The 26673-nt window shown below is 33.1% G+C and overlaps 3 protein-coding genes and 1 non-coding gene across 9 annotated transcripts; 1 reads left to right on the top strand and 3 right to left on the bottom strand.

Annotated features, from left to right (window-relative positions):
- The first annotated feature begins 12243 nt into the window (after positions 1-12243).
- On the top strand, positions 12244-15425 carry LOC102615319 (protein NRT1/ PTR FAMILY 1.2). 3 transcript variants are annotated; one of them, XM_006476001.3, is made up of 5 exons: positions 12244-12483; positions 12570-12787; positions 13733-14283; positions 14364-14460; positions 14560-15425. In XM_006476001.3, the coding sequence occupies exons 1-5, from the start codon at positions 12414-12416 to the stop codon at positions 15241-15243; spliced, it is 1620 nt and encodes a 539-aa protein (XP_006476064.1). In that variant the 5' UTR covers positions 12244-12413; the 3' UTR covers positions 15244-15425. The 3 variants fall into 3 exon arrangements, with proteins under 3 accessions (XP_006476064.1, XP_052291412.1, XP_006476063.1); XM_052435452.1 differs by having other exon boundaries at positions 14364-14487; XM_006476000.3 differs by having other exon boundaries at positions 14364-15425.
- On the bottom strand, positions 15293-19693 carry LOC102615028 (tocopherol cyclase, chloroplastic). The gene is made up of 11 exons (XM_006475999.4): positions 19484-19693; positions 19135-19346; positions 18711-18955; positions 18419-18498; positions 17922-17998; positions 17377-17546; positions 17024-17121; positions 16491-16595; positions 16046-16162; positions 15748-15897; positions 15293-15663 (listed from the first exon to the last, which is right to left on the bottom strand). Exons 2-11 carry the CDS (start codon positions 19344-19346, stop codon positions 15487-15489), a joined length of 1431 nt encoding a protein of 476 aa, XP_006476062.1. The 5' UTR covers positions 19484-19693; the 3' UTR covers positions 15293-15486.
- Positions 19694-22304: 2611 nt separating this feature from the next.
- On the bottom strand, positions 22305-22386 carry TRNAS-CGA (transfer RNA serine (anticodon CGA)). Its single transcript has one exon. It is a non-coding gene; the product is annotated as a tRNA-Ser (tRNA).
- A 448-nt stretch (positions 22387-22834) lies between these two features.
- Positions 22835-26671, bottom strand: LOC102615799 (probable beta-1,4-xylosyltransferase IRX9H). Of its 4 annotated transcripts, XM_025097955.2 has the most exons (5): positions 26106-26671; positions 25030-25917; positions 24256-24505; positions 23467-23668; positions 22835-23249 (listed from the first exon to the last, which is right to left on the bottom strand). In XM_025097955.2, the coding sequence occupies exons 2-4, from the start codon at positions 25908-25910 to the stop codon at positions 23489-23491; spliced, it is 1311 nt and encodes a 436-aa protein (XP_024953723.1). In that variant the 5' UTR covers positions 25911-25917; positions 26106-26671; the 3' UTR covers positions 22835-23249; positions 23467-23488. The 4 variants fall into 4 exon arrangements, with proteins under 4 accessions (XP_024953723.1, XP_006476065.1, XP_006476066.1 ...); XM_006476002.4 differs by having other exon boundaries at positions 25030-26671; XM_006476003.4 differs by having other exon boundaries at positions 22835-23237; positions 25030-26671.
- Between the last annotated feature and the right edge of the window lie 2 nt (positions 26672-26673).

Below are 26673 nucleotides of genomic sequence, written 5' to 3'. Positions count from 1 at the left end.
AACCCTATGAAGATCAAACTCATTCTCTAAATATATGTCAAATATATGAGGCCATGATTATCTTGGAGCTGTTCTAAGATAGAGCATGAATCATAGTCAAACACGCAGAGTGATAGATACTAAAATATACGTTATAACTTTAATTATATGGTTACGAATGGGTGCTCTACCTTAGAGCAGTTCTAAGATAATTGGACTCAATATATGAATACCGTTGGGTTACATGTCCAAATAAAAACTTATGCTTTATATTTAATGACGGAGTCACATAGGGAGCAACGAGGACAATCTGATTCTGAAACTTTTTTTTTTATTTCAACTAAAAATTTATTTTTCCCCTAATAAAAAATTTAATTTGGCCCCCTAACTTTAAATAATACGAAGAAAAGGTTAAAATTTATATTTTCATTCCCAAATCATTTTAGATGAGTATGTTGAATCTAAAATAAAATAAAAACACTTGGAAAAAAAATCAAATTCCTTTTATAATATTAAATTCCTACATTCCTCAAAGTAAACTCCACATCAAATGGTTAAGATTTAAAAACTCAGCATTTGTTTTCTTGTTTTATTCTGAACTCGGCATCACCCCCACTAATGACAGATTATTTACTAATACAATTAGTCTTTCTATTTACTAATATTTAATCCTTAAAAAAAAACCATTTGATTACAGTTGTTATTATAATAAAATAATTCTAAAGCCTCAAATTAATTATTATTCAATTAACAGCATTAACTTCCTACATTCCACCGAGTAGGCTCCCCATCTAATGGATAAGACTTGAGATTTAAAAACTCAGCATTTATTTTTTTTTGGCTTTATTTTTTTTTCAAGATAACAACTTGGCATCAACCCTACTATAATGACATTTTGCTAGCGCTTAATCTTTTAAGTTTCTAATATTTAATCCTTTCAAAGGAAAACACCTTTTAATTAAAGTGGGGCACTGATCAATTCGATATGGTTCAGTTCTGAATAGAACCAAAATGATCAATTTTTATTTAAATTCAAATATATAAACGAAACTAAACTGAGCCATACCGAAGTGATTTGGTTCTCAGTTTAGTTCGTTTTTCTTTTATTTTAAAACCATAAAATTCTTTGTGTTTTGTGATTTTTTTTTATTTTCATTTTTTAATGAACCGATCAATCTTTGTTAATTTCTTAAATCGAACTGAATTACTAGTTTGATTCGATTTTTTTTTTTTTTGTAAAAACTGATTTTTTTCCCACCCCTATTTTTTTATTACCATTATTATAATAATATTCTGTGGCCACAAATTAATTATTATTTAAAGGAATCCCTAAGTTACATATAATGTATCTTACAATTTTTGTTTTATTCTTCTTGGCTAATTTCATATGGATCCTTTTAATTTTACCTATTTCTAAATTTTATAGTTATGGATGCATTTGTCTTCTTCCATCTCTTATACATCTATTTTTTACTCTTTCTAGAGTTTTATTTATTTCTTTAAGTAATAATAAATGATTATCAAATTCGTATAAGTCCATAAATTCGGAATAAATGTTTGGTCCTAAATTTATCAATCCTATCATTTCATCCTCTAACAAATCTATTTTCTGGTTTATCAAATTTATATATGCATTTACTGTATTTTCCCATCCTAAGAGTAAATTATCTATACAACTTGCCAGTCCTTGTATTGTATTAACAGCCTGCTGATTCATAATGTTTATGTTTTATACCAATATATTAAAAAGTTTATAAGTTTATCTATAAATTTCATTTTCTTTTCTATTAAAATTTCACCACCTGTTGTGTCTATAAATCTTTCTCTAAGTTCCTCGGTTAATTCAAGTTCTATATTTCTTATATTATTTTTATCAGTTTTTAATGCTTTTATCAAATTTTTTATTTCTTCTTTATTATATACCTTTAGTGTATATAAACTGTTAACTATTCCTTGTATAGGATCCATGTTTTATCTTTAGTGTACTGGCTCTGATACCATTTTCGGGTGTACCGTGTATAAAAAACAAAACAAACAAAATTACAGGTTTATAACAAATTCTCAACAAAACACAGATATATTATACTTTATTTACAATAAAATTCAATGCTTAAAATTAAATTAAGAGTGCAGTACAAATTTTATTATTAATTTAACAAACTAATATATATATGATTAACAGATCTGTGTATATCCAGTATGTCTTATGAATATGTTTTTATGTACTTTAATTTTTTATGGAAAAGTACGTGGCGTTGTTTTACCTCTAGGTACAACTATCAAAAGTAGCACTTTGGACCAGTAGCCCGCAACCCGAAGAGGTTTTCAGCCGATATACTTTTCATACTTCTGAGGTTATATTTCAAATTCTCCGTTATCTGAATCATAGATATATGAAGGTTCAGCTTTATAAATTTTTTGCTCTAAATAGGCTTTTGCTATATCTAGTCCTTCTTCTATTGTTAACATAATTATATTATGTTTTAAGTTATCTATTTCAATATCGTTTATAATTTTTCTTTTTATTTCATGGGGTAATTTAAGTGAATCTACTGCTAGTAAGTCTTCTGTCCTAACAAGTTCTTGTTTACTAAACAAATACGAGCTCTGTTTAAATGATCCAAAATTAAAATCTATTATCATCATGTATTCATTATATGTTATTTTTGTAGTTGGATTTATCATATATTTTTTAGATTCTCCTAAATAAAATCTGTGATTCATGTTATAAATTAAAAGTTTGTTCCATGATTAAGAATTTGCTTTTCCTCCATAAATCATTCCATCAACAACCTCCACCAAGAGATAAAAGTTGAGTATTATTACCTAAAATATCTTTCCTTCTTTCTCTTCTGATCTCCTTCCAGTGACCTTCAGCCTGGTTGTCCTGTTCCCTCAACGGCCTCCTGCCTCAACGAGATCTGTGGACTCAGATGGCTTTACTGTGTGGATTTTGATCGTTTTAGTAAAGAAGTATTAGATAGATTTAGGTTTCTCTTCTTTTTCTCTGATGATGTTTGTTTTTTGATCGATGATGTTCTGATTTAGGAGTTTGAGCAATAGGTGTTTAGAGATTCATTATTGAGAGAGTTTTTGAATTATGTGGAATGTTTGCGAGATCGGTCTCGCTTTATTTTTTTCTTTTCTTATTTATAAGAGAAAAGTTTTACATTATTGGTCTATGACGTTAGTGCTTACATCATTTCTACATTAACGTCATTGCTTACATCATTGGCATTATTAAAATATTTGACACGAGTTCTCCTTTTTTCTGTTGCCAGCCATGTGTCTCTTCTTATCTGCCACAGGCTTCTATCTGTCGGGCATCTTCTTTTTATCATGTCTGCCACGAGCTTTTATCTGTCGGGCATCTTTGTCGGGGATTTTTACATTATTGGTCTATGACATTAGTGCTTACATCATTTCTACATTAACGTCATTGCTTACATCATTGACATTATTAAAATATTTGACACGAGTTCTCCTTTTTTCTGTTGCCAGCCATGTGTCTCTTCTTATCTGTCACAGGCTTCTATCTATCGGGCATCTTCTTTTTATCATGTCTGCCACTAGCTTTTATTTTTCGGGCATCTTCTTTTTATCATGTCTGCCACGAGCTTTTATCTGTCGGGCATCTTTTTCTCCATGAGCTGATAAGCTTGTTGTAGAGTTTCACTACTACTTGGGAATCTCATGGTGCTTATTTCGTTGATGAATGCCAAAAGGATGTTTGAGGGTGTATGACTATCTTCTGAAGTAACAAGGATGTAATTTTGAAAACGGATAATTATTCTATAATTCCTTTTATAAAGGTCCTTGGCAATACTCCATATGGCTTTGATTCCTCGAGCTCTACGAGTTCTGATCCATGTACTGGTTATTTGGGGAACATTTGTATATTCAGTTCCTACTTCCAGTTGGAAATTTTTTGAAATATGTCCTACTGAAATCATATAATATGCTTGGTATTCAATATTTTGATGGTATATGGATCTTTTTTGGGCAAATTTAGAAACTTCTTTGACTAATAACTCATCTAAACTGGCTATTTCTCTTAGGTCTGTGTCTGGATATACTAAATCTAGGTATCCGTATTTTGCTATTTTTCCAACGAGGAGAGGATCTGATCCTTTTATGGCTATCATTCTGGGGTATATTTTTTTTCCTGGGGCTTTAAAAATGGTATTGTTATGGGAACAAGTATAATATATCCAAGTAGAAAACTGTTTATACTCTTCTTCTCTTGGATCTAGAGGAGAAGGTTTTTCTTCTTCTGAGGGAGTATTGTTTATTTTGATGAACTTTTTTGAAGAAGTTGATTTTGGTGATTCGATTTCTATGGATATGGTTCGGCTAAATGATGGGTTAGAGACTGGTTCTTGTTGTGGGAGTGGTCCACTACTGCTTCCTATATTTATTGGGCTAGTGTTTATTGAAAGCATTTTTGTTAGGTCGTTTATATACGACTCCAACAAATGTATTCCCTTCGCATGAGCCTCTGCGGCTTCCTTCACGTAATTTATGACATCGAGCATGTTAAATGCTTCAGCTTTGAGGTTTTGTATTTATGTATTTATTACAGATATGGTTTTATTTACTTCTGTATTCATTCTCCAAATTCTATGTTCCTGCTTAAAAAATCTGCAAGGAAATTGTTAGTTCCTTTTATATGTATAATTTTAAAATTATAATAAGATAAATAAGCTTGCCATCTATGTAATCTCCTGTATTGGGGTTCATTTGGTAAAATTCTACTAATAAGTGAACTTACTTGGAAATTATCTGTTTCTACAATAAACTGTTTTTGGAGTAGGAATAATGAGAACTTTTTTATTCCTTTATATATACCAAGGAGTTCTTTTTCATGAACAAGGTAATTAACTTGAGCCTGATTAAATGTTCCACTTGTATACCGACATATTTCATTTATATCAGTTTTAAGTATTGCTCCCCAATATAAATCAGATGCATCAGTTTGTATTATTAACTTATCATTTTCTTCTGGTATTCTTAATGCTGGAAGGTTTTTACATTCTTCTTTTAGATTTTTTACAGTTTCCGTATGTTCTTCACTCCATCCTCTAGTATTATTTTTCCTTAATAATTTTTGAAGTATATTTCTCTTTTTTGCTAAGTCTTTTATAAATCCTTCTGCATAATTTAAACATCCTAAAAATTTTTGTAGTTGTTGTTTATTTTCCAATTTATTTGGGAATTCTATAATCTTTCTGCCTATATGACTCTGAAGTCTTATTCCTTTTTTTTTATCAAGAATCATTCCTAAAAATTCTATTTTCTTGTGTTCTATGACTGCTTTTCTTTCTGATAGCACTATTCCTTCTCTAATACATACATTAACAAATTCTTTTAAATGGTTTCTATGGTCTTCTAATGTTTCTGAGGCAATTAATATATCATCAACATAAACTATGATATATTTATAATCTCTAAATATTTTATCCATTCGGCTTTGGAAAATTTGAGGGGCATTTTTTAGTCCAAAGGGCATTACTAACCATTCATAATGTCCTTGTAGGGTGCTAAAAGCTGTATAAGGAATACTATGTTTTTCCATTTTTATTTGCTAAAATCCTGATTTACAATTAAATTTTGAATAATATGTTTTATTCTTTACAAGATTTATTAATACTTATTTATTTGGGAGGAAATATCCATCAAATTTTGTATATTGATTTAGTTCCGTATAATTTATTACCATTCTTGCTTTTCCTCTTACTTGTTCTGCTCTTTTCCTAACCATAAAGGCTGGGCTATTGTGTGGACTATTACTAGTTCTAATTAATTTTAGATTTAATAACTCTTTTATTTGGATTTTAAATTCTTCTCTGTCTTCTTCGGTGTACATCATAGGTTTAAGTCTTATTATCCTATTTTCAATCAATTCTATTTGTGCTCTAGGGTGGTCTGGTTTCCATAATGCTAATGGGTTATCTTTATAAACTTGTTCAAGTTGTGACTTTATTGTTTCTAATTGTATATTATAACTTTGTCCTTTTTGGATTAAATAATATTTTTCATAAATAAACTTATCACCACGCTGAGCTGGCTGAACTCTGTAAGGTTTAAATTCTCGAGGTATACGAAAAATATGATTGCAAGGTGTTTTTAGGGTGATCTTATAGGTTGTTTGTTGATAATATTGGAACTGTTGTATAAAATCATTTCCTAAGAGTATATCACAATCCATTTGGTTATATTGGAATATTTAATTAATACGTACGATTTTACTTCCTAATAATATTTCAAAATTTAGTAAAGATTGATTTACTCGTTGTTTATCTCCTGTTATTCCAATAATTTTTAATTTTCCATTTGATTTCCATTGATTGGATAAAAAGGATTTCATAATTGTTATTTCACTACCAGTGTCTATTAAGGCACATGTATCTATATCTTTTTCTGTTATATTTATTTGTATATAGACGGCCATAGGGTATTTTATATAAGCTTGTTTTAACATGTTTCACATATTATCTTTCGTCCTTCTATTTGTAGGGTTATTTTATGCTTTTCAATTTTATAATATTCTAAATCATTTAAAAAGCTATTTCCTAGTACTATATGTTTTTCTGGATCTGTAGTCATGAAGGAGTCTATGTAACAAGATACTATTATCCTAAATCCTTCTATAATTATAGGGACTTTGACTTCTTGTTTACAAATATGTTTATTACCATTGAAATCAGTATATTCATACGGGATTTCTTTTTCTTTTACCAAGAGTCCTTTATTTTTAGTGTGATTCATATAATTATGACTCGTACCAGTGTCTACTAATATAGGTATTTTTGTTGTATAATCCATTCCATTAAAATATTGTCCAAGTATTTTTATTACATTATTAGTTGTTATGGATTTCACTATTTGTTTATCGGTACTTAATCTTCTAGATGAACTTTCTCTAACTAAAGTTCTTCCTGCAAAGCTTATAGGTATGATGGAGTTTTCATTATTAGTATCTAAAAATTATTTTCTATCATCTATACTTAATTCATAACTTATAGGGATTTTGTAGTCTTGGATTGTAGGTTCTATAAACGTTGTTATGTCTTCACATTCTTTATTTATTTCTATATAAGGTTTATTTCCATATATTTCTCCGTAATTTAAGTTACAAAAGCTATATAATGCAGAGTAATGTATTATCATTAATCTATTTCCTTCTTTCATTAGGTTCTTTTTTAATAGTTTAAAGTGTAAACTTAGTGTCTCATCTATATTTTTATCTTTTATGTGCACACAATATCTAGGGTGACAGATAAATAATAATTTGGTATAGCATAAATTTCCTTCTATTGTTCCTAAATGTCCTATACTAGGATCAGTAAATCTTTGGTCATGTAGTGATAAGACTATGAGACTATCTATTCCTTCCTTAAAAAGAGATTTTATTAGGATTGGAATTTCTGCCAGATATACATATTGAATCTTTTCTTTTGTTGATTCATTTTTTATTTTCCTTAATGCTAAATCTATGGACTTTTTATTTATTAAACTAAATCTAATATTTCCTTCAGCTTGTGTGATTGTTACAGCTTTTTCTTATTCATAGTATTCATGCAATACTATTCGTTTTCTTTTGAATATATCTCTAAGCCGATGTATTATTCCATATTCTGGTTTTTCCATATTTATTTTCAAAAGTTTATTATATTTTTCCTTATTAAAAGTGGCAACAAGACTATGTCCACTTTTATTTTCTTCAATTTCAATTTCTTCTTTCTCTATAATTTCTTCTTTATTTTTATTCATCTTTTGATTCTATTTCCATATAAACTTCTTTTCCTTCATAATCTGATAAATCACTTATTTCTTCTAAATCATTTCTTACATTTTCAAAATCTTCTATTAAGAGTCTAACTTTTTTTTGTGTGCAGTCTGTACTAATATGTCTCATTTCTCCGCAATTCCAACATTTACATTTAAATTTATCTAGTATTTTTCTTTGATTTTTATACTTTCTTTTATAATACTTCCTTTCTGGTTTTCTGTATTTTCTTTTAAAATTTCAGTATTTTTTATATTTTTTCTCTTTTTTATATAACTTCCTTTTTTGTTTATAAGGTGTATAACATCCCCATTAGGTTGGCATTTATGTCTTTTCACAATATATTTTCCCTATATTTTTACTCTTTTTCATTAAACCTCTTTGAATACATATTTCACTTAATCTTGTATTTAAAAATCTTATTCTAGATCCTAATGTATCTGGGAGTCTATTATTAATAGTACTGTATTTTTCATATTCATTAATAAAATATCCATTCCAGGGATATGGTAGTTTGGAATAATATAAAGTTTTATAAATATTTTGATCTTCATGACTCATAAATTGAGTATAATAATATTTATTAAATTCACAGGTATATTCTTTTACAAAACACATATTACAGATTGTTAGATTTATTAATTTCATCCTTGCTTCTAATTTGTCATTTTTTGCTTCATTTTCAGAATTCTGTAGCCAGTCTTCCCCTAAGAATTCACTAGCAATATATTCAATTATTCTTTCAATTCCTAATACTCTATCTCTGCGTAGTGCTATTTTAGTTGAATCTTTTATTAATTTTTATGTATATTCACTTAGTCCTTTCCACCAATTGAATACATTCCCTGTGAAGCTTGCTATTAAAATATCAGCAAATATATTTATTTTTTCTTCTTCAGATTCTACACTCCAATCATCTTTAGAACCATTAAATATAAAAAATAACTTCATTTGCATCCCTCATTCTACTAAAGCTTTTCGGGGATCCATTTTACAGTCTAAATCTAAAAATGTTCCTGCATTGCTTATTGGTGTTAGCTTATCATTATTAGGTTGATATTCCTTTTTCCAAGGAGTATTTTTAATAGGTGGATAATATTCAAAAAATGGTCTATTCTTCTTTTTGTTTGTTTCGTATCTATGACTTGGTTCTCCAACATTAGGTTTCATCTCTGGACCTCCAGCTGTATTCATTTTTATACAGTATTCTTTTTCAAAATCTTCTAGATCACTAAGGTTTATATCACTAAATTTTTCAGTTAATTCTTCTAATGTATCTTCCATTAATCTGAATCACTGGGAGTTGTTTCTTTTATTTCCAATTTTTCTTTTCCCTTTTCTTTATTTTTTAATTCTGCTTTTATTTTTTTTGTTTCTTCTAATATTCTCGGATATTGAGTTTTTATAAATCAATCATCATAGCTTCCCGTTTGTGGTTTTTGTAAGGGTTTCTTAAAACTTATTCCAATTATTCCTGATTTTAATAATTCAAATTTTTCTACCTTTTTATTTTTCTTTTGGCTCATCTGTATTACAGATATTTCTATCTTTATTTTTCCTATTTCTTGTTTTATATCCTTTATTTCTTCTTTGAGATTTAAAAGTATTTCTTTTAATTCTATTAATGTGGTTTCCATTAAGTTTAGGGGTACCAATAGATATTTTCTCTTTTTGAATGTATGTTATGTTACACGTAACTTAGTGTTAGCCTTATTTAAATGGTAGCATAATTCCTGGGCCAAAAATTATTTATTATTTAATTAGTAGCATCTTCTACTTTTCTATTAGCAGTGCTCTCCACGTATGCATGTTAATCAGTTAGCATTTCCCACTTTAGCTATTAAATTTGTTTATTGTCTTCGACAACCGTTTATGGGTCAATTCCAAAGTAGGGATAGCGAAATTAACCGTGAATCAGTAAATTCGCTCAAACCCATCTGTTGTGGGTAATTTTGTAGATTAGTGGCGAGTTTGATATTTTAAATTTAAATTTACTATAAGTTATTGGTGGGTTTGGTATCAATAAAATATCTCATGAATACTCCGTGTAAGCATCCACTAACCCACATTCATTATTTTAATTATTTATGCTATTAATTTTAATAACAAAAATTACATAAAAAATTTAATCATAAATATGTGTTAGTTAGAGTTTCTAATTTCTAAACTTAACCTATCACATTGCAACGTACACACACGCGCGCATGTACACACACAAAATAATTTTTTAATAAATAGAAATTTTATAATTTTCAAGTTTAATATTACTATATTTTATTTTAAGTTGATTTAATGATTTGAACTTGATGATTGCTTATTAAAGTTGAGTTTTCATTTTTTTTAATTTACTTGTTAATGTTGTTGATAATACTTGTATGTTGATTAAAAGATATAGTAAGGTATTGATATTAGTAATGATGATTTGCCTACAATAGAAATATTTTGTTTTAGATTAATATATTATGTGTATTCATTTTAATGTTGAAATTTTAATTTCTTATTTACATTGATAAAATATACAATTGAGTATTGTATGCAGATTTTTTAGTTTATTGTTATAAGTTTATAGTTTGAATTATATAATTTATGTTTTTATGTACTATTAAAAGTATTTTTTTAATATTTGTGATTTTAAATGAAAAAAATCTGTTAAAAAAATTTGTTGATGGTTGCTGGTGAATTTAGTAATCGTTAAAACCCATAGCGGGTGGATTTTTTTTTAAATAAATAAAAACCTATCGCAAGCTGCGGATTGTGAGTGAGTTTGATTAAATTTTTTTACAAGTGTGGATTTGGTAATGACAAATTCGCAACGGGCGTTACCGATCGCCGATCTCTATTCCAAATGTTGGAAAATGGAGCAATTGATTGTTTTGTTGGGATAAGTTTTTCAAGGGACAGCATTCTTTGGCTGAGATATAAAGAAGGTTCAAATTAACAACGTGCTTTTATTTGTGCTCAAATTGGAGTTTGGTGGGTGTCGCTTGGGGGCCTACCTAATAATTTTCTCAGTGAAAAAACAAAAAAAAAATGTTATAATATATTATCACAGCCGGTGCTCTCCCCATGCTTGTCGGCATCTCCCACCGTCGAACCTCTCATTCTCTCTAGCTATTACGGGTACCCCATGCTTTTTCTCCGAAGACACAGTCTCCTTCAACGCGAAGAAATAAAAGAAGACAGTTGTTTCCCCACAAATTTTGATAAATTCCTTCACTAAATAACCCTAGCTAGTTAAAATTATTTAGCGACCGAAACATCTTAGTATTCAATTTACATAATGCTCGCCACCAAGTCCTTGCCTTACATTAATAAAATTGGGGTTGCAAGTTCTAGTCGTCGTGTAGACTCAAAATTTTCTTTCTATTCCAGTCTAGTTTCAATAAAATATAATAAGAGGCTTAGTTTTTCAGACAAATAGAAAAAGGTTTTGTGTATCTTTTAAACTATGAAAAAAAAATTGTAATAATGAAACAAAAATAAATAGTATACAGTAAATATAATTTTTAAATAATAATTTTAATAAAATTAATAAAAATATAATAGATTTTGTTTTATCATACAAATAAAAACTTATATCAATACAGCTTCCAAAGTACAATAGTTAATTTTTACCAAATATTTCAGTACTGTAACTTTTAAACCACAGCTGCCCAACCTCAATTCTAAATAAGTTCAAAAGTAATAAATGTTGTTTGTTAATTTACTCATAAAATGGGGATATATATTTCCCCCATTTTTTTTTTGGGGGGGGTTTTTTAAGTTTTAACAACACCCCTGTTGGTTTACAATTTTTTTGGTCATAATTACTATTCTAACCTCAAGATCTAAGCTGAAGTACTGATTGTTTGTGGAAGAAGATGGCAGAAAAATGGACATATCAATTTTTACAAAGTAATTGCGAAATTAGCTCACTTTTTCAGAAATTTTAACGGGGAGCATTTGAAACTGAGGGTTTCCTTTATCGTTGGTGATTACGCCGCATTACCAGTATTTTTTAATCTTCCGATTACCGTTAATATAATAATATTTTTCATGAGATCATATGCATGACATCATCCATGTTCAACTTTTTTGTCAGTGCTCTCCACGAATGGACCCTTAAACAGCATTTCCCACTCGCACCTCGTTTTGAGTGCCAAAGCTGATCTCTACCCAATAATTCGGATTCTCTCCGAATATACCTCCACGTACGCAAAGACAAACTCAACACTATTATTACTGTTAGATTGTTTATTGTATTCAACTTCAACACACTAATTATTATCACTTATGGAGTAAATTTGAAAAGATTAGGAAAATGAAAGCATGGGATAATTATTTCCAGAGTCTCGGATAAGGTTTCATTTCGATGGACATCGTTTTTTCACTTTCTTTCTGTTTTTTTTTAGAAAAATAAAAGGGGTTGAAGTTAACAACGACGTTTTTTTAGCACTCCATTGAGGGGGGCGGGGGGGGGGGGGGGGGGGGGGGGTGGGGGGGTTGGCCTAGGCGCAGACTGACTATCATTTTCAGAATAAATTAATATCTACCTACTAGACCTAGATATGAATTAATTGTCACGGCAGATTATCTCTGCTCCCTACTCAGAAAGAAAGAAAAGAAAGAAAGAAAGGAACTTGCAAGCAAATCAAAGAGCAGCAACATGATCACAGAACCACTCTTGATCAACAAGAACCCAAAGGGTGGCCTCAGAACCTTGCCTTTCATCATTGGTGAGTAAATAAAGTTTAATTTGTTCCCACAAACAACTACATATGCATGTTAACTTGTTTGCTAATCTGTGTCTGACGGGGGACAGCAAATGAAGCATTTGAGAGGATGGCGACTGTTGGGTTCACGCCAAACATGATACTCTACCTCTGCAGAGAATACAACATGGAAACAACTGCAGCAACGAACATAATCTTCATCTGGACGGCTGCTACCAATTTTCTGCCGATTGTTGGCGCATTGCTTGCCGATTCTTACGTCGGACGCTACCGGATGATCGGCTTCGGTTGCTTCACTTGCCTTTTGGTTGGTAATCCGTAGTCCGATATCTATCACTTTCCCTACTTACTTGCACGTTAGCATTACTATCCGTATTTGGTGGCCTCATCTTGCCTTGTGTTGTGTGTATGTGCAAGTGGACCTTCCTTTTTCAATCTCTTTCTTTGAGTTTCTTTTGTTGCTTTCTTTCTCTTCCCATTGGTCCAAGGCCTACGTTTTTTTCCCATCAATTAATACAGAAGTTGTCATAGTTAGATATTTATGCTTATATCAATTATTAATTATCGCACTTATTGGATTTTTCCATCAGGTAGCTATCAACTAAGAGGATTAAAAGAATAGTAGCTATCAAAATTTTATTATAATCCTTTTTTATTGACAGGTGCAATTACACCAAAAAATAAAAAAGAAAATTAATTGAAAATGGTATCAAAACCACTTCTAACTGGAAGTGTGCAAGTAGTCACACCTAGCGAGGACCCCTAGCTCAAAATCGTGCCATCTACTTAAGAGGATTGACCTTCTTAGACTCCCAAGACTCACTTAATTGGATTAGATTACTGATGTACGTTAGATTAACATTTAGATAAAGGAATAAGTGATTTTTTTTTATATAACTTATCTAATAATCATAAGTACTTATTTAATTTTATAAATTCTTATCAAAATTTAAAAATTAAATAAATTATTTTGCCTCTATTAATAAAATTTGAGTTTTTATTGGTTGAAAGTTTTTCTTAAATGTTATAATGTTTAGAATATCTTTTACTCATTTAATAATTTTATTTCATTATTTTCATAACATAATTTTAAAAAATTTATCTATTAAAATAATTTTATAATATTTAATAAAAGTTTTCATTAACAACTAAATAATTAATTTTTTTTTTTTGGTTATAAGTTCTATTTATAAAAACTCTATTTGAAAAACTATACTAAAGAAAGCCTAAATGTCTAATTAACACTTAACAGGGGATGGTTTTGCTATGGTCGACTACAATTCTACCCGGGGCGAAGCCTCCAGCTTGTGACCAACTAAGAAACGGTTGTGAATCCGCTACATGGTCTCAATTGATGCCCTTGTATTTTGCTTTTGGCCTCATGTCACTCGGAAGCGGGGGCATACGGTCTTCCTCTTTAGCCTTTGGTGCTGAACAGTTGGACAAGGGAGACGGCACCAAAAGTAAAGGTGCCTTACAGAGTTACTTCAGCTGGTACTATGTTTTTGTCTCCGCTTCATCTATCGTTGCCGTGACTTGTATTGTTTACATTCAAGATAACTTGGGTTGGAAGGTAGGGTTTGGAGTTCCTGCTGTGATAATGCTGTTATCAGCTCTTTCTTTTTTTCTGGCTTCTCCCTTTTATGTCAAGTCGAAAGCTAACACGAGCTTGCTACCCGGATTAACCCAAGTCCTTGTGGCATCGTTTAAAAATCGACGGACAAAGTTACCTACTCAAGCCACGGAAGAAATGTACCATCACGGGAAAGGATCAATGCGTCTCATGCCAAGTGAAAATTTAAGGTATCTAGTGCTACGAGATGTTATTGAAAATGAATGATATAATAATACACTACAACTCATTTGCTGCCATGCGTTTCCAGGTTTTTGAACAAAGCTTGCATGGCGAAACATCCTGAGCAAGACTTGACTCCAGATGGAAGAGCCTCAAATCCAAACAGTCTTTGTACCGTAGAACAGGTAGAGGAGTTAAAAGCATTGATCAAGGTAATTCCTATATGGTCTACTGGAATAATGATTGCTGTGACCATCAGCCAAAGTTCATTTCTGGTGCTCCAGGCAAGTTCCATGGACCGACACGTTACTCCCAACTTTGAGATCCCATCTGGCTCCTTCAATATATTTGCGATTTTAACTCTGACCATATGGATCGGTCTCTATGATCGTGCCGTTCTCCCTTTAGCATCAAAAATCAAAGGAAAACCTTGTCAACTAAGCTTGAAACTGAGGATGGGGATTGGACTGCTTTTCTCCACTGCATCAATGACAGCATGGGCAATCGTAGAGGCCGCTCGCCGTAGTATTGCAATCAATGAAGGAATTTCAGATGACCTGCGAGCTGTGGTGCAAATGTCAGCAATGTGGCAACTACCTTATCTCGTGCTCAGCGGCTTGGCCATGGCTTTCAACATGATTGGGCAGACGGAGTTCTACTACACCGAGTTGCCTAAAAGCATGTCTAGCATAGCCTCCACGCTTTCGGGAGCGGGGTTGTCAGCGGCAAACTTGGTAGCGAGTTTGATCATGAATGCAGTCGATGATATTACCAAAAGAGGAGGAAATGGAGGCTGGATTCCTAGTAATATCAACAAGGGTCATTATGATTACTATTACTGGCTTCTCACAGCTTTGAGCATGGCTAATTTTTTATATTATCTTGCTTGCTGCAAGGCTTATGGTCCTTTTAAAGGACGAGTCGGTACTGCGTTCGATGATAAGGACGGCATGGAGGAGGAATGTTAGTTCCCCATTTCTCCACAAAGTCTAAAATTGTTTGTAGCATGCACATAACTAGGACTCTGAGAACTCTTTTTAAGTAATAGCAAGTACGTCAAATGCACTATAGGACCAGCGCTTTGATGGTTTGTAATAGTATACTCATCTTCATCTTTCCTAATAGAAATTCTGCTATATTGTAATTTTAAGCGATGGTTGTTATTACATTCTCCTATAGATGCTTTACAAAATGCTCCTCCGGGAATCAGGCTACAGACCAGGGGGTTTAAAGAACGGAACAAAACCAAACAAGCCGTCCACGTCAACAGGAACATTAAGAGTGCGTCTAAGAAGCTCTGGTGTAGCAGTCTTAGCTTTCCAAGTATTGAACCATGGTCCTCCTCCAACTTCTAATGCCGCCATGTCACTTGTAACGTCCAATATCATCTACAGTTTTAAACAAGAGAATTGCAAAATAAGCCGAAAAGAAGTTGCATTTCAAAGACCAAATCCTATGAAAGCAGAACACACCTTTCCCTTGGTGCCATCATATCTTCGTTCCCATAGTTGCAATGTTAGCTCACCAAAACAAGTATCTTTACAAGCTGGAGCGAGGCCAGCTTCCGAAGTTGGAGCACGCAATGTTGTGCCTGGATACTTTGTTGTTGCCTTTAGCTCAACCTGACAGACAATAATAAATAAATAAACTTGTCTAAATCAAGACTGAGGCTCAATTCATAGGAAGACTACTACCAAAAATAGGTTTGTATTGTCATCTTTGGGACAATTATATAAGAAGGAAGAACACATAGGCAAGAGATAAAATTACCATATGTGTCTGGTTCTCAGCAGCAAAGTACCAGTAACCCCATTGCGAAATCTCCCAACTTACCACACCATTCCATGGCACAAACTCATATAAAATTCCATCATAGTGTATTCCAATCTGCACAGTGAAGATGTTAACATACGTGTGGAAGAAATTGGTCCCTACTTGTTGGAGACTGAACAGATGACTGGCTCCGAATATATCAAGGCAAAGTTAACTACAATTTGACAACAAACCTAAGTTCAGGCACCTAAGTCCCCTTGACAGTATGGTAAACTATTAAGTCAGGTCAGCCACATTAATGTTAACACATCAAAACGTATGTTTGTGCTTATATATCATGTATGCTCCTTAGCTTCTTCTTAGGGGAGACCGTACGTATTCAGAATACAATAAATAGACAGCATCAAAGAAAGAAAGGTACAGAAATTGCCAAGGAAATTACCATTGCAGCATTTTCAAAGCTGTCCAATACAGGTAGTTGCCTCAACCCACCACCTGCTGTCAGAGCAACCTCTCCAGTGGCACCTTCAAAGACATTACACTGGACCTGAAGAATCGCATAGGCAATTAGAATTATAACACACGGGTAGTTAAGCAATCCATCTACAAATCTATCACTGTGAATCTACCAAATAAAAATAGGTTTCACCCAATTAACAACCTAATTGGGCTTCCATGTGAGGAAGGTATGGCTAACTAAAAAAACACTGCAATTGCACGTGGGTAACAAAAAGAAAGAAAGTTATCTTATGCATGGAAAATATATCTTATAATAAAGGACTTCTAAGTGTTCTTGTTGTCTCTTGTTATATCAGTTACAGAATAGCTTGAAAACCTCCTGCCCTCCTTAACCACAATTTCAAATGATCCTATCAGGCGGAAAAGAAAAATGCAAGGGTGAAACTTGTGACTAATGATTCAATTAGTTTCTAAGTTTAACATTACCACATTAACACATAGTGAGCTAAAACATACCCAAAACCACTTTCTAGGGAAGGCTCCACCCCAATTCTTTTCTGAATATGAAGGAGCATCTTGAAATTCAAACCTTTCGCCATCCCACTCTATCCAACCTGTTATTCAAAGTCAAATCTGGAGACAAATCCCACAGCACAGAGATTTCTAATACAAGCCATTCTAAATTTCAGCTAAGGAAAAGTACATAAAAGACCCAGCAAAATGTGTTTGCTTGGGAAAAATAATGATATGTTAACAATTATATTACTACTTTTTTTAAAACCCAAAATTAACAAAATCATCATTAAAAGCAGGAAAATAAACCAATTAATAGAATCTATAAGTTTAAAAAAAGGAGGAGACAATAATGCCTGTTGAAAGTCCGCCTGCCATGCATATTTGCCAATGTGGTTCGAATACTGGAAAAGCTGCTAGCCAGCCTGCTGTTGAATTTTGTTTTGACCCAACATTACCCCATCCATAAACAGGCCGAGTACTGTATTCCCAACGTGCAGATTTCACAGTTTCAGCAAAATTTGTCCTGTAGTCAGAATCAAAGTCATGTCAAAGTAAAACTGGACTGATAACAGAAGAAGGGATGATTTGCCCTGGTGGAGAAAAAGGACTCGTGCTTGTAAGGTGTAAATTTTTTGACAGGAATTTTACAAGAGCCTGTATCTTAAGAATACATGCCACCATGAAGATCTAGTACAAGATTTCAGAAGCGTGAAGAAGGGATTTACCCTGGTGGAGAAAAAAAAAAGATTCATGCTAAAAGGGAAGTATAAAGAAAAACTATACAAGTTATATTTTTGACAGGAAGTTTACAAGGGACTGTATCTTAAAAGCACATGCCATCATAAAGATCTAGTACAAGATTTCAAAAACATGGGATATGTGTAACTGGAGAAGTTACCTTCCATCATCATGAATACAACCTTGGTGCCACAGTGGGGTGACTTGAAAACCTTCCGACACTCTTCTTTTAAATTCCTGCCAAGAGAAACCATGTAAAAGCAGATAAGACCCCCTAACCTGCAAACACACAATGAACGACAACACTTCCTGTGTGTTCTTTTCACTGTGAAGAAATTAATCTCATTTGATGGAGAAGAAAGCAAGAGAGGAACAAGGGCCAACACATAATAATCAGACGAGGAGAATCATTACATTATCAGCAACCCACAGATCACATATATGAATATCATATATTTGGCAAACTTCCAGCACATATAGCAATCAAAATCATTTAGTATCCCAAATAAGGGTTTAATAAATCATAATCATACCAGGAGAATTGCATAATGTCAGTTGCACACAAAAATGGTTATTTAAAAGGAAAACGAGGGCGAAATGAAAATGGTCTTGACATTGCAGTTGAAAGAACAGAATGGGGTAATGTATGTTGTTAACCTGAGGAGGAACCTCCTTAGTTGGAGGCTGTGAACCTTTATCAGCTCTGAAAGTATTCCCCAGCATCAGCTCGTGCCTACCTATGGACAAACAACATGTTAAGTAAACACTGACCACAATGACTTATGGTAAAATGATTGTTTTGATGATAAGAAACCAATGTGATTAGTCCTTCGGCATCAACCCAAATGCTATACCGGTGAGCTACATCCAATGTAAGCCCTGGTTCAAATCATAGCAAGTCATGCACAACCATTCTTCAACATAAACATTAAAAAGGGCAGAAACTTACTTCCCCAAAAGTTTGAAGACTCTTCAGAGTAATGGCACATATACTTGTCATCGGCGCCAAGAATTTGAACCCCAACTCCTGTAAATCTAGGTCCATGCTGTGCAACTTCCAATGACGATAATTTTTTCTTAAATGCAGGATTCTCCACCGAATAAATAATGCAAAAGCTTTGCTTTCGCTCTGGAATTGAGACCCTAAAATACCAACCCTCAAAAAACCTACGAGTACTCCCATCAAAATGGTACCTGATTCAAGTATTCATCAAAGCACATAAAACTTTAATTAAATAAAACATTTTAACAAACCAGTTCCTAATTGTTCAATTGATCAAATACGTAACCTCCTCCAAAACTACATGCCTTTAGTTAATTTAAACTATATATATATAAAAGAAAATTAATAAGAGTGAGGTAAAAAAAATGACCCGCTGTGAGGAGTTCGAAGCTCTCGATTGCGTGGCGTTGGCTTATAAACAGGATTGACAGAGACTCCGCCCACAGTTTGAGCTGAAGAAGCCAACACCAACACTCTGTTGAAATGACGGCGTTTTGTATAAAGCAAGGGTCTAAGAGTAGAGTCGGGGTGCTCTACAGTTCGGAACCCTAAGTTTTGTGAGAAGTAAAGATTTGATTCCATCTGAAAACAGAGAAATGTGAAGTGAAAAACCCGCGGGTACGCTGCTGCTAGTGCGTATGTGTTTATTTCTTTACCCAGTAATTAGGTTCTGTTTATTCTATAACAAATCTAATACTTAAAAACATATTTACACACACATTGAGATAGAAGGGAATTTCATTTCGGGCGGCAATTGAAGCAAGTGTCAAACGAGTGGATCGGTTCAGACTTCAGAGGTGGCGTCACGTGGACGACGAGCAACCTCACAAAGAAGACGATGCTATTTGCTCCGTGCCCGTTTTCGACTCGATTGCGGGAGTGGGTCCCTTAACTGATCTGTCAATAATTAAGTGGCGGGAACAGTACCCGACATTCAAATACGGGCCGGGTTGTGTGCACTGAAAGTCTACCGACTTTGTTTTTAATAAACCGTTGCTCTCCAAAGTTCGAAATGCAAGCCACTCAAAAGAGTACGGTGATTATTAAGTATATAAAAATTAGTATAAAAGATTACTTACTATGGTTAGAAGATAAAAGAAAATTTGTTATAAGACAAAAGGAAAAAAAAATTACTCTAAGACAATTTACTTTTGTGTTATTTTTCATACTTATGTTGTTACAAATATCATTATTCATTAAGTAATTATTTATTTTATCTTTAGGTTTTCATACTTACTAACCATAGTAAAAAATAGTAAGGGGCTATTTTTTTTTCACTTAATTTCAATCAGTTAATTTATTAAGTCTTTTTGTTTTTTCAACTTAATAATATTTTTCAGTCATTAAGTTATTAAATCAATTTTTTTTAACTCTTTTCTTAATTTAAAAAGTCTGAATTATATCATTAAACGATATTGTCTAAAATATCTCTATCTAAAAGTTAATTTTCACCCGTATCTAAATAAAATTTAATAATTAATATGATTACCAATCTCTCTAACCCGTGATAACACAGTACACTAGTAGGCTATTATTATTCTTATCTTTTTACTTTCTTCAAATTAACATTATTTATCTCCATTATTTTTTATGAATATTTTTCATTCATTAAATTAAATTAAATTTAGGTACTTAGTTATTTTTATCTATCAAATAATCTAAATACAAAGTAACAATGTTATATTTAATTGGTATCATAAAAATATTTCTATAAATAATTTAAATTATTTAGTATTATATATACACCAATTTATTATTTACCAATGCAAAATAATTAAACTAAAATTTTTAAAAATAATTCAATCGTTATTTTGAAAAATAAGCTGAGAGGAGGATGTTATGGATATGCTCAATTATAAACAATATTTCATACACATTCATTAAAATGTTCTATTTTTCATCAACATGTTTAAGTGTTAAACGACAAGTCATTCATTTTTCACCCCGAAGCAAGACACGCACAACATGTTATCATTTTATTGAACCACATGTCACACGTGTTTTGTAAATTTTACAATACGTCATCTATTTAGTGAATTTTTAAATGACAAGTCCTATAACTTTTATGAAGACAATTTATATTCTGAATATATAAATGACATTTCATGCATTTATTTGTAAAGATTTTTTTCCTTTTCTCTTTTTTCCAACTTAGGGTCAATTTTGTAATGTTATATCTTTTAAAATAATTGTTTATAACTATTCTGTATAAATAATCATATATGAAGAAAATCAGTTAAATGGTTGATAAAATTTATTTTTAAAAGTATTTTGAGATGTAAAAACAGTTGTATATGTTTGATAAATCTTATTATTAAATTGCTGTAAAGATACAAATGACTGAAATGAACATAATACCAAATAAAATTTATTTATATATAATTTTTTTATAATATGAAGATATATATGAAATTATAATTAATCTAAAATTAATTTTTTTAAAAAGTTACTCATTTCTTAATTTTCAAAATTTATTTTTGGATGTAGTGGTTTTTACAAAATTATTTTTTAACTTTTCAAAGGTATTTTTAATTCTCCTGATCCGAGCCCTTAGTAAATTACTAAATCACTCATTAGTTGATTGGCAAGCATCCCCTTCACATCATTTTATTTAGGTCTATTCTAACAATTTAACTTTACTATTGAGAAATCTTTTTTCTTCTTTTTCTCAAATCTATAGATTTTTATTTTTATTTACTGGGCTGCAACAATCTTCGCCCCTATGTTAAAACCATCTAAGAGAAATCATTTTTCATTGTAAGAAGAAAACAAATGTAAAAAAGAGACAAATATTTCGATTATCCGTGCTAATTCTATTACCAAGCGAAATAGGAGTGGTTTGCCTGCAAATATATTAGTATTAGAAATGAAGTATACAGAGTTAGTTACATAAGAGAAAATGATAACAGTTGGTTCCCAATTTTGTTGAAAGAGCTCGCGACCTGCAGCTGATGGCAGCACGGAGAAGCTACGTGAACCGATCGAAGAGGTTCAACATCGTTGAGTGATGACCAGCAGCAGAGCATCGAAGCGGGTCATGGCTCGTCGGGCCTTTACTTTAATATTGGAGGTCGTACGCTGATACCATGGCTGTGCTGCGGAGACAACAGCAATGGCTTGACTCGTCAGCACGCAGAGAATTAAAACAAAACCCAGTTCAAGATTGGCCGCCAGGGTTTGAAAATAGGAAGAAAGTGTCGAATAAGAGAGGCTGTACAAATCAATGACAACGATGGAGACGACTGACAGAGAGAATGATAATAACATGGCAATCAAGAGGAGGAGCACAACCACGAGAAGAGCGCACGCGATGAATGTGCCATGAAGAAACGCCAGAAGAATTAAGTCTAAGTTGGTGGCTGGTGTCCGTGCCATGATCAATTTCTTAACCAGAGAAATTAAAACGCTTTGCTTAGTTAACTTGGAGTGGAGAATCAAAGTACTTCGATGGGAAGGAGAGAAGAGAATAAAGTAACATGCATGCCCTCATTCTATGCAAAGAATTAGAATCTGTGAAGGAAATGAAAAAAAGAAAAAAGACGTCGACAGCAGGATTCGAACCTGCGCAGGCAAAGCCCAACAGATTTCGAGTCTGTCTCCTTAACCACTCGGACATATCGACGCTCAAGTGGGTGTTTTGTTAACCTTTTATCATCATGTTATTTTGACAAATTTATAACGGCCCTACTATTTTAAGGGCAAATTTTGGTCTCTCAAAGTAGGGGTTATGCAGTACGACTGGTGTCATTTTCTTCAATGGGGCATCGCTAGCGAATGAAACTTTTGACTTGAGGCTTGAGTTCAGTGCCACGACTAGAGGAACCAAAATAATCATGTGTCAAAGCTAAGTAAAGCAATGTAGCTAACACGGTCTTAACCGCGGAAAGGAGATGTCTTATTAGTATTAGCAATTTCAGGATTGTTGCTCGAGCAAGCCAGGACATTGCCAAGACACACATGCTGTCTTATTATTAGTCTAATTCTGTGGTTATTGATGAAGATTTAAAATCTTATCACTATACATTGCCAAGACACATCCGCGACAGCATACGTATTTACTAAGTAAACACTTGAGAGCACCAAATAAATGGTTAAATCGCTTTCAGTTTTACACAAAGTAACAGCTAAAACCAAGAAAATGAGACGGCACTGAACAATTACACAGTTTCCATGCAAAGTTACAATTGGGGACGGTTTGCAGTTCGACCACCCTATCCTTCTGCAAAAATTCATTTGTTCAAACAAACCAGTCAATGCAGAGGATCTATCACCCTTGCAACTGTACTGAAATATGTGTGTGCTTTTTCTGCAAACACTTTCAGATGTTTTGGCAAAGAAGGAAAATGAACTAGCCAAATGTTGACATCAACGCGACATCTCAGCAAGGCATCTGCATAAATATGGGGTAAGTTGTACATTGTAACGACTACCTGGATCATCAGTGCTATGACTGTGCTTCTCAATTGATTCCTCCTACAGAACAAACTAAAAGGCAATCAACATGCAAATCCACAGAGGTGGCAATAGGGGATATAGCATATAAATAGACATGTCCATGAAGTATTTCTTGTTTCCATTTGGCAATTAAACATCTAGGAAACGAAAATATATGAACAATTATGAAATTCAACTACTCGAGAATAGTGTAATAGTAAACAGAAACCAAAAAAAAAAAAAAAAAGTCGAAGAATTTGCCATTTACCACTCAATTGATCCCTTTCACATCAAGAACTTCTTGCAAGTGGGGCCATGACATCAAGATTATTCTTCAAGAACCATTTCTGAGGATAGAAGGCATTAGAAGACTCAAGAGGAAGAAGCCATGCCATGATTCTGGAGCACTCCTCCAGCAAACCCTCCATTTGGCTCTCATCTTCCACTATCTGTTCAACAAATGTGCTCGCCTGTATATGAAACTAATTAACTTACTAGTTGAGTCAATCCAAAGGGTGCTGTAAGTAGAGCGACATGTGTCAGAGTAGCCCTTCAGAGCCTACAAAGATACCGTAATCTAAATATTTCCTTTCATGGAAGGAAAAGTTTCACTCTAGCTTCTAGACACTACTGACTAATAAGCTAAGGAGATAAGCTCATCAACTTTCCAAAAACAGAATTGTTTGGAAATATACTCACTCCCTGCCTCTTTTCATTTCCGCAAAGATGAGTGCAAGATAAAAGTTTATTAACAGAAATGATACTGAATAATTGGCCACAACTTTCCTTTTAAGGAAATCTGTTACCTCTTATAAAATCTAAGTCATTAGTGAATTAATTCATGCCACAGACATCAAACTGGTGAGCCAGAAACTGTCGTAGCAAGTTATTGAGTTTCTTGATAAATTACTTGTAATAAAAAGGATATTGTTGCTTTAACATAATACTCGTCTATCATTATAGCTTGATCTCTTTTTATTTGTCTCATTAAATGGTGTCATTTTACCGAAAACAATGAGGATGATGAGCAGCCAAAGATGAATGAAGAGACACTAACTTGGAAACCATCCTTGACTGTAACGACCTGCCTAATAGGTTCAAGGGTTGGTCGATGCCATCGCTTTGGATCCCAGAGTATTGTACTGTTGAAGGCGAATCCCGACATTTCAGCGTGGAATCTCCGGAATCTCTCTCTTGGTTCATTTACATGCCATCCAATGACTCGAGTTCCATTACAAATAGGGCCCTCCAAGATTGTATCCATTTTGTTTTCTGATAGTTTGGCCACTGTCCATGTTCCAAACCGCCTGCAAGTCCAAAATAAATGATGTACAGAGGAAAATATATTTATTACTAGTGTATGCGTTGAAAGCACACTAACAATCCATCTGTCATATCATTGCTGTAGAACCTAAAACCAATAAGCAAGTGCCGTAAGCGGAGTGTGCTTAGCTAGGAACCATGCCAAAATAAAGATATATATATAAAAAAAAAAAGACAGAAAAAGACATAAACAAAAACAAAACAAAACAAAAAAGGGACCCATGGCTTTGAAACATGTGGACAACACATGATTAATTAGAAGAATATGAAAAGGAAAGACTCATATCATTTCTGATAACTTATAAATCAAACAAACATGTCGAACGAGTTCAGATAGATTTGCCACTAGAGCTGAGTATTCATATTATAGAATCTAATTAATATAGAACCAAGATATTGTAGCTCTAAAATTATTTCACCTACCAATAACAATAATGATTATATTGAAGGTTAAAGTCAATCAATCCAAAGACAGTTAACCATCACTGACAAGTAAAAATCAGCATACCTGATCTGTCTTAGTTCCTCAAAAAGATCAGTTAAATAGATGTTATTTTCATCCGCAAAGTAGACAATCCCATCCAGATGGTGATTTTCAATGTGAGACAGTGCCACATTCCTCTGGTGGACTCTTGTATCCTTCACATCAGTTAAATTTTTTTTGCATACAAGGTGCCTGTACATAACCCCTGTTCTCCTAAGTACATCAGCAGTTTCCTCAGATTGGGATGTCATTTCTACAACTATCCACAATAGAGGAGGTTGGACCATTCTTAAAGTGTGCGCCAAACGGTTTAGATAATAAGCTTGAAATGGTTGAGCATCTGTCGGGGTCACAATTATGATAAGTTTCCGAGATACCAAATCTGAATCTTGGGGAAGTGACTGGTTAGCAGAGTAATCATCCGAGAGCACATCTCTTAATTCACGTATCTCTGCTTGTGACTCTAATGTGGCATTATTCTTGATACCGTCATTATCTACAGTTACGTTTCTTGCCATACCATCATATGTTTGAGAATTGCCAAAAGCATAAACCATCTCAAAGGTGAGTGCCTGTTGCTTTGACATGAGATTTGTTGACAAATTCATTGAAACAAAAGGTGTGAGTCCAATGAACACCCCAACCACAAAACAAATCAAGAAATGAAATAGAGCTCTCCGCCAAACTTGAGCCTTTGGTCTTGCCCTCTCAAGAGGCCTCGAAGATCTTGGCGATGAAACACCAAAAATCAAAGCTTGAGAGTCCAACGAACTGTGTAGATAAGATAGCAGTCCACCCGAGGATGCTGGGTGGTTCTGAGTACACGATGAAGACTTGGATAAAGGAGAAGCAACTTGACAAGCTTCCCCATTTAAGAAAGTTCCTGCTCTCGGAACTGGAGACATGGTCCGTCTAATAGATGCCATTATAACAAAATCCAATTCAATCTCAATACTCAATATCTCTCACTATCTTAATAAATTAATCAAATCAAAACTATGCAATGGCATTCCATAACTACAAAATCTCGAACAAGCTCATACTCAAAAAATGCAAATTTCTCCTCATCTTAACAATGTGTAAAGAATCGAAGAACTTACAGTCAAGTTTTTTACTTAATTCACGGTGAACTTAGAAACAAACCCATCAATGCTACTTCAAATCAACCAAACGACGAGACTCTGGAGCAAAACACTCAAAAGATCCCACTTCAAACGAAATGCGTAGACATATTACCGGGCACTGCATATGGGTTTTTAACGTTGTGAGCAAAGCAGCACGGACGAGACAGAACCTACAGCGCAGTGTTGTCCCCTAGAAGAAACGCCGCCGTTTGGGGATCTATCTTCCCATAAAGTTTGGCAGAAACTTTTGTCAAATCTAGCGAAAAATATAGGAGCTCGAAAAGTGTATTGGAATCTAAAATCGAGTCTTTGAGTAGCGTACAAATAAAAATATATATATATATATGGAGAAAGTGACAGTTCATAACACTACCAAAGTCTCTTCCATTTACATACAATAAATCGAACAACACAGAGAAAAAAAACAGTAGATTTTTGTTTTGCTTTATGTCTGGATGATTATGACACCGGCAGTTTCATGGAATTTTGTATACAACCGAGGTCAATGGTTGAGATTTTGAGACCTGTGCGGCACGGCCACCTC

Source organism: Citrus sinensis, chromosome 1 (assembly GCF_022201045.2).
Source record: "Citrus sinensis cultivar Valencia sweet orange chromosome 1, DVS_A1.0, whole genome shotgun sequence".
NCBI classification, from domain to species: domain Eukaryota; kingdom Viridiplantae; phylum Streptophyta; class Magnoliopsida; order Sapindales; family Rutaceae; genus Citrus; species Citrus sinensis.
The sequence above is the reverse complement of the archived record's forward strand: the minus strand, read 5'-3'. Positions and strand labels throughout refer to the sequence as shown.

Coding starts and splice junctions, on each gene's coding strand:
- LOC102615799 (XM_006476002.4), bottom strand. CDS start 25,931: ATGGCATCTATTAGACGGACCATGTCTCCAGTTCCGAGAGCAGGAACT. Junction 24,506..25,029: donor GAGGAACTAAGACAGATCAG/GTATGCTGATTT, acceptor TTGGACTTGCAG/GCGGTTTGGAACATGGACAG. Junction 23,669..24,255: donor CAGTCAAGGATGGTTTCCAA/GTTAGTGTCTCT, acceptor TTTCATATACAG/GCGAGCACATTTGTTGAACA.
- LOC102615319 (XM_006476000.3), top strand. CDS start 12,414: ATGATCACAGAACCACTCTTGATCAACAAGAACCCAAAGGGTGGCCTC. Junction 12,484..12,569: donor AACCTTGCCTTTCATCATTG/GTGAGTAAATAA, acceptor GACGGGGGACAG/CAAATGAAGCATTTGAGAGG. Junction 12,788..13,732: donor GTTGCTTCACTTGCCTTTTG/GTTGGTAATCCG, acceptor AACACTTAACAG/GGGATGGTTTTGCTATGGTC.
- LOC102615028 (XM_006475999.4), bottom strand. CDS start 19,346: ATGGAATCAAATCTTTACTTCTCACAAAACTTAGGGTTCCGAACTGTA. Junction 17,999..18,418: donor CTAAGGAGGTTCCTCCTCAG/GTTAACAACATA, acceptor TTCTCTTGGCAG/GAATTTAAAAGAAGAGTGTC. Junction 15,664..15,747: donor ATGATGGCACCAAGGGAAAG/GTGTGTTCTGCT, acceptor TTAAAACTGTAG/ATGATATTGGACGTTACAAG.